This window comes from Sinocyclocheilus rhinocerous, unplaced genomic scaffold (genome assembly GCF_001515625.1).
Source record: "Sinocyclocheilus rhinocerous isolate Xijiao unplaced genomic scaffold, SAMN03320098_v1.1 scaffold1230, whole genome shotgun sequence".
Taxonomy (NCBI): Eukaryota; Metazoa; Chordata; class Actinopteri; order Cypriniformes; family Cyprinidae; genus Sinocyclocheilus; species Sinocyclocheilus rhinocerous.
The window spans coordinates 226,491-234,398 of NW_015652275.1; the positions used below are offsets into that span (position 1 = coordinate 226,491).

General features: G+C 34.8%; 1 protein-coding gene across 1 annotated transcript in view; it reads right to left on the bottom strand.

Annotated features, from left to right (window-relative positions):
* Window positions 1–7,908, bottom strand: part of LOC107714282 (RNA-binding motif, single-stranded-interacting protein 3-like) — a 29,929-nt gene that overhangs the window by 6,223 nt on the left and 15,798 nt on the right. The window contains exons 7-11 of the mRNA XM_016520097.1: window positions 5,521–5,564; window positions 3,972–4,068; window positions 2,541–2,591; window positions 1,978–2,028; window positions 992–1,105 (exon numbers count right to left, since the gene is read on the bottom strand). Coding sequence (XP_016375583.1) covers window positions 992–1,105; window positions 1,978–2,028; window positions 2,541–2,591; window positions 3,972–4,068; window positions 5,521–5,564 — 357 coding nt within the window. The remainder of the gene's footprint in view (window positions 1–991; window positions 1,106–1,977; window positions 2,029–2,540; window positions 2,592–3,971; window positions 4,069–5,520; window positions 5,565–7,908) is intronic.

Here is a 7,908-nt window from a genome sequence, read left to right on the forward strand (position 1 = left end):
GTATACAGTTCAGTATATAGTCTGTTATATATTCTAGAATATAGTTCAGCATATAGTCTGTTATATAGTTCTTGTATATATAACAGTATATAGTCAGTTATATAGTGTGGTATATAATTCAGTATATAGTCTGGTATACAGTCTTGCATATAGTTCATTATATAGTCTGTTATATAGTCAGGTATACAGTTCAGTATATAGTCTGTTATATATTCTAGAATATAGTTCAGTATATAGTCTGTTATATAGTCCGGTATATAGATCAGTGTATAGTCTGTTATATAGTTCATTATATAGTCTGTTATATAGTGTGGTATGTAGTTCAGTATATAGTCTGGTATACAGTCTTGCATATAGTTCATTATATAGTCTGTTATATAGTTCAGTATATAGTCTGTTATATTCTAGAATATAGTTCAGTATATAGTCTGTTATATAGTCCGGTATATAGATCAGTGTATAGTCTGTTATATAGTGTGGTATATAGTTCCGTATATAGTCTGGTATACAGTCTTGCATATAGTTCATTATATAGTCTGTTATATAGTCAGGTATATAGTTCAGTATATAGTCTGTTATATATTCTAGAATATAGTTCAGTATATAGTCAGTATATAGTCTGTTATATAGTCCGGCATATAGATCAGTGTATATTCTGTTATATAGGCTGGTATATAGTTCAGTATATAGTCTGTTATATATTCTAGAATATAGTTCAGTATATAGTCTGGTATATAGTCTGCCTTTTAGTCCATTATATAGTTGATTATATAGTCCGGTATATATTCTGGTATAGAGTCATATTTTTTTTCGTCCGGTACACAGTCTGGTAAATAGTCTAGTATTAAGTCTGATATATATTATTCTGACCAAAAACCACTTATACCATCTGACCACACACTACACTGACCAAACACAGTTAATGTTTTTGTGACATTTCGTGTTCAGTAAATGTGAGATGAGAGCAGACACAACCCACATATAAACTCACATTAGCAGAAGATCCCAGTGTCAGCTGACTCATCTGTTGTGTTAGTGGAGTCATTATGGCCGCTGGAGGCACTGATGCAGCACTGTGATCTAGAGCTGGACTGATGACCGCTCCCTACACACACACAGAGGCAGAAAACATACACATATTTAGCATCTACTTATTTACTCACTGCAAAAAATTAAGTTCTTGATCAGTCTTTTTTGTCTTGTTTTCCAGTTAGACCAGATAAAGATACTCATGATTTGCAGTGTCCTTTTTTTTCTTTTTCACATTGATAACATTGTGTTCTTCCTGTAGAAATAAAGAAGGACGTCTATGTTCACATGAACCTGGTCACCAGAAAGTGTTACGGTCAAGTTGATGAGTTTGTGTTGTGTAAAAATAAATGAAACTTCAGCACAGTGATATTGATTTAGTGAATGTCATATAACCGTGGGTTATGGTTGGCTGATTCCATATTGTGCGGCCGATCTGTCTGTCTGGTTTCATTTCAGTGCTGACCTCAATCAATGATTTTAACATGGCAAACACTCGAGAAACAGCACGAGGAACATGCTCTAGGAGTTCATATGAGAATAAGACTGAATCAGCAGAGAGTGTGTGTTTCTGCGATTGTGTCTAACTAACTCATATGAAACACAGAAACAACCTTCATGTCTAAAACTACACATGCTCTCAGAAAGCTGCACTCTTATCCGATGCCCACTGCATAAAACACACTTATAACAGGCTGTTTTCTTTTGAGCTTACTGAAATATTGTCACACAATGCCTCTGTTAAACTCTGTGAAACTTTTAGCATTTATAGCAATTCATGTCTTCTGAGAATCAGTCAGACTGAGCAAAAAACATTTTTCCACAGTCATAGTTTTTCATTATAATATAGCCTCTCTAATGCTTGCAATTAAAGAAGCTGTTTCTGCTAGGCTTGTGTATGTAACCAGTCATAGAAACAGGGAAGGTCAGGGGTCAGAGGTCACTTACTGTCGGCTGCATCAAAAACTGCTGCGGCGGCATCCACGCTGAGCTCTGAACCTGTGAGGAACAACACACAGCTTCATCCAGCATTCATAAACCATAAACACTGTCCACAAACGGCATGCTAAAGGGTTGTTATTATAGCTAAATAAAACTACAAGCACACAGATACATTCCTGCTACGTGAAATAAACATTAACTGAAATAACAATTTCAGCTAGTAGCAATATTTTCCATTTTAATTTAGTTTACCTTGATGTACTGAATAAATAAAATGTATAAAAACTATATAGACATATTTACAAAAAACTAATTAATAAACAATATATAGTAACTAAAATTAAAATGGAAACTGAAATTATAAAAATAACAATGAAATCAAAATATGAAAACAAACACAATGCCTCTGTGAATCAGTGTGAAACTTTTAGCAACTTTTTTCCACAGTCATAGTTTTTCATTATAATATAGCCTCTCTAATGCTTGCAATTAAAGAAGCTGTTTCTGCTAGGCTTGTGTATGTAACCAGTCATAGAAACAGGGAAGGTCAGGGGTCAGAGGTCACTTACTGTCGGCTGCATCAAAAACTGCTGCGGCGGCATCCACGCTGAGCTCTGAACCTGTGAGGAACAACACACAGCTTCATCCAGCATTCATAAACCATAAACACTGTCCACAAACGGCATGCTAAAGGGTTGTTATTATAGCTAAATAAAACTACAAGCACACAGATACATTCCTGCTACGTGAAATAAACATTAACTGAAATAACAATTTCAGCTAGTAGCAATATTTTCCATTTTAATTTAGTTTACCTTGATGTACTGAATAAATAAAATGTATAAAAACTATATAGACATATTTACAAAAAACTAATTAATAAACAATATATAGTAACTAAAATTAAAATGGAAACTGAAATTATAAAAATAACAATGAAATCAAAATATGAAAACAAATTGCAACAGTATCTCGATGCTAAAATAAAACATATAATTTAATTGATTAATAATCATTTACATTTCTTACACTTTTGTTTTTATTAAATTGTTTTAGAGTGTGAAGCCTTTTGTTCAATGAGTTGTTTTAAATATGCTATAGAAATAAATGTAAATGAAATTAAACAAAACCAAAACATCACTCAAGAATGTGTGATTTGTGTTTTCTGAATTCTTGCAACTAAAAATTAGCATCAAAACCATTCACTAAATATATAAAAAAATACTCTGAATTGATGACTGAAAATGCAAAAGCAAATTGAACTGCAGTAATTCAGTCACATATACACTGACCTAGAACCATATTAGAGGTAGAGTACAAACATATTCATATTTGCACAGACATTTTCATGCACAGCCACAGAAAAGGGCTTCATATTGGTGTTTAATCTGTGCTTGGTGTGAACTGGTCTCAATGAACAGAAGACCTCTGCTCTAATCCTCTGCTCTGATGCTGATAAATCAATCTCAGAGTGATGGATCACACACACACACACACACAGTGATGGATCACACACACACACACACGCACGCACACACACACACACACGCACGCACACACACACACACACGCACGCACACACACACACACACGCACGCACACACACACACACACGCACGCACACACACACACACACGCACGCACACACACACACACACGCACGCACACACACACACACACGCACGCACACACACACACACACGCACGCACACACACACACACACGCACGCACACACACACACACACGCACGCACACACACACACACACGCACGCACACACACACACACACGCACGCACACACACACACACACGCACGCACACACACACACACACGCACGCACACACACACACACACGCACGCACACACACACACACACGCACGCACACACACACACACACGCACGCACACACACACACACACGCACGCACACACACACACACACGCACGCACACACACACACACACGCACGCACACACACACACACACTCACACACACACCTGATATGCAGAGACGGGTGAAGCAGTGATGAACGGAGTGATGGACGCCTGCGCGATCATCCGATTAGCAGTGATGCTGTACGGAGAAGAGTAGAACCTACACAGAGACAGAATTGACATATTACTGATATTCATAACTGATACAGTATATACATACACACAAGCAGGGTGATTATAGTTAACTAAAACATTACTTGAAATAAATGAAAACATTTATTTTAACCGAAATAAAATATATATATTAAAAAAAACTGAAATTTCATTTCAGCTAGTTGCATTTCTCATTTTCATTTAGTTTAACTTATACTAAAATAGCTAAAACTTTCAATTTAATCAAAACTATACAGAAATATTTGAAAAAAAGACTAAATAATGAATAATAAAAATAAAAAGTTACTAAAACACTCAAATTAAAATGAAAATAGAAAATACAAAACTAAAAACTAGAACTAAAAACATCTCTGAATGACATGAGGGTGAGGAAATGTTGATAGTATTCATTTTTCCATCCATTACACTTCAATTTTAAAGAGATAAAAGACAAAAATATAAAAAAATGAAAGAGCTAAATATATATATTGTATACATAATTACATAATAATAATTAAAATTTGATGTAAATAAAGTTTAATGTTTATAATTCAACATTAATAATGAATGTAAAACAACTGCAGATATGAACAAGTTATGAATATGAAAAAAAAAAAAATTATAATTTACATTCATGCATATTATATTTGATTGAAAAAATATTTTTTTCTTCTTTTAAAAAGAATCAATTGAATATTAAATTTGTCAGATCGGTTTAAGATGACGTCCATTCAAATGAGATCAGATGAAGACTTCAGTCATATGTTTTTATTTCAGTCACTGTGATTTAATAAAAGTTGTATTTGCTAAAAAAGTTGTATTACTGTATTTTTGTCACTTTCTTGTGGAATAAATGAATCAAGGGTGACAAATAAAACTGTTTATGATGTGTTTCTATAATTACATCCAGACCACCAATATATTCAACATTAAATGACTGAGTGCATGTTTAAATGATGCGTTTCCAGCACACATGACAGTGTGTGTGTGTGTGTGTCCTGTAGGTGGCGCTGTGATGAGACTGTAAATAATCAGAGCTGTGTTGTTCTGATTTCTTATCATACAGGATGTTTTATTAGGAGACAGACACAGGAAACAGGAAATGAGGGATTTCCTGCGAGCAAAACACACTGGGAGAGACGCTCTTTCCTCCTCTGTGTGTGTGTGTGTGTGTGTGCGTGTGTGTGTGTGTGTGTGAGTGGGTGTGTGCGTGTGTGTGTGTGTGTGTGCGCGTGTGTGTGTGTGCGTGCGTGATGAATACACAACATGTGTGTGCGTGCGTGTGTGTGTGTGTTTTAAACTTTTTTTTTCTTTCAGAAAACAAGAGTTTTTGCAGTGTAAGGTGCTTTGAAGCAAACATCCACAAATATAACTGTATATACTGTTTATTTAAAGTTATGTATGAGAAAAAAAAATATTTCTTATTTTTTTATTATTACTTAGAGAGAGAGAGACGTACCCATTCTGCATGACGGCAGGGTCGTATGTGAGTGTCATTCCCATCTGCAGAGACACAGAGAGACAGAGAAGCGTTAACAGCAGATTTCATCAGATCTAAGGGTCCAAACTCACTCCAACGTCACTCCATCATACGAGAGAGAGAGATACATGGATACTTATATTTATTATGGATATGATGCAAAATATAATCTGATGCACAATATTATATATTTAAGAAAATGCCATCTATGCTGTAACTAAATGCTCTGCTCATATGAAACCAGAACACAACAGAAATGTTTCCGCAACAGAAAAAATACAGAATACAAATTTGAACATTTTAAGAATAGATGCACTGAATTATGTTAACATTAAACAAACATTAAACAATTAAAAATGACTGCAAAGTTTAATCCTGAAGTATTGCAGTTAGTCTGTTGGCAGTATTTGGCATATCTGATCAAAGACAAAATGTGCATTCAGTTAAAACTCACAGGTTTGAGCAAAATGTTCTATTGTAATGAAAGAAGAGGACTTGCTCCTGTGGTCATCGGATATTCTGCTTCCTCATGTTACACGTCCATATCACTTCGCTAAATTATTTCAGTTATTGCAAAGGTCCTTACAGGAAAATAACCAACCGGATCATTCATTTTCTAATAATTCAACGGCCCGTCGTCAATTATTCCTTACTAAAATGAAACCATTGTAATCCTGATAATAGTTCCCATTTTTTACAAAATATAACTGTAATCTGATTACGTTGTTTTTTTGACATAACTGTAACGAATTACAGTTACCAGCTTTTTGCATCCCGATTACGTAACGCTGTTACATGTATTCCGTTACTCTGTAAAAAATGCAACTGCATATTTTACAGTTTTTGAAAACCTTTTGAGTCTCAAATACTAAAAAATGCCATTTTCTTCAAACTACATAAAAACCCTTGTCAGACCAACAGAATTGCCCCAAATGTTGCCCCAACTAGTCAAACACAGTTGTCTGAACAAATAATTTCATATTGCTGAAATGGTAAGGCTTTGCGAGTTCCCAGCATGCATTGCAGCATCAATAAATTATGCAGTTACTGTTATAGGATTATTGTTTTGCTGTTTGCTGACTTCATTTATTGTTGTTTTGACATTGTTAGTTATTTGTTGTGCTGCGATATAAAGAGCTCAACTTTTTAACATTTATTGATTGCCACCATTCTTGAGGTTTTAAAGGCATAGAGCATGTTCAGCCATTTAAATCCATTGTTTTGGATATTTAGTCTTGTAAGATGTTTTACAAACAAAGACAATGTTGTCGACATATTAGACTAAGTTATCCATTAAAGTTTCTATAACATTTCCCAGATTGCCATTCGTAGATAAACATTAAAAAAACATTAACACATTCTTTTTTCATCCAGGAAAAAACTAAATTACCTCAACAACAGTAATTGCTGTTTCAGTTGCAGTAACACATTTTTTTCTATTACCAACATAAGACAATCAGCTTTGCATGAACAAAAAAAAAATTATGTTGGCTAAACAAAGTATCTTTACTGAAAATAACTAAAAAAATATTGTTGAGACAACTCAAAAGTCTTACAGCATCAAGTTGCCTTATTTTTTTTTTACATTTTCTCAACTATTTATTTTTTACAGTTGACTCCCTCTAAACTTCAGAAGCGCAGTGGTAATGAACAGCAGGCGTCTGCAGATGTTCACATGTGGCTGTGGATCATTAGTGTGACATGCAGCAGGTGCATTAGCTGCGCCTCAGGACATGATGATGATGAGGAGGAGGCTGATTTCCTCTAAACGACTCACTGTGTGTGTGTGTGTGTGTGTGTGTGTGTGAGACAATGTTGTCGACATATTAGACTAAGTTATCCATTAAAGTTTCTATAACATTTCCCAGATTGCCATTCGTAGATAAACATTAAAAAAACATTAACACATTCTTTTTTCATCCAGGAAAAAACAAAGTTACCTCAACAACAGTAATTGCTGTTTCAGTTGCAGTAACACATTTTTTTCTATTACCAACATAAGACAATCAGCTTTGCATGAACAAAAAAAAAATTATGTTGGCTAAACAAAGTATCTTTACTGAAAATAACTAAAAAAATATTGTTGAGACAACTCAAAAGTCTTACAGCATCAAGTTGCCTTATTTTTTTTTTACATTTTCTCAACTATTTATTTTTTACAGTTGACTCCCTCTAAACTTCAGAAGCGCAGTGGTAATGAACAGCAGGCGTCTGCAGATGTTCACATGTGGCTGTGGATCATTAGTGTGACATGCAGCAGGTGCATTAGCTGCGCCTCAGGACATGATGATGATGAGGAGGAGGCTGATTTCCTCTAAACGACTCACTGTGTGTGTGTGTGTGTGTGTGTGTGTGTGTGCGTGCGTG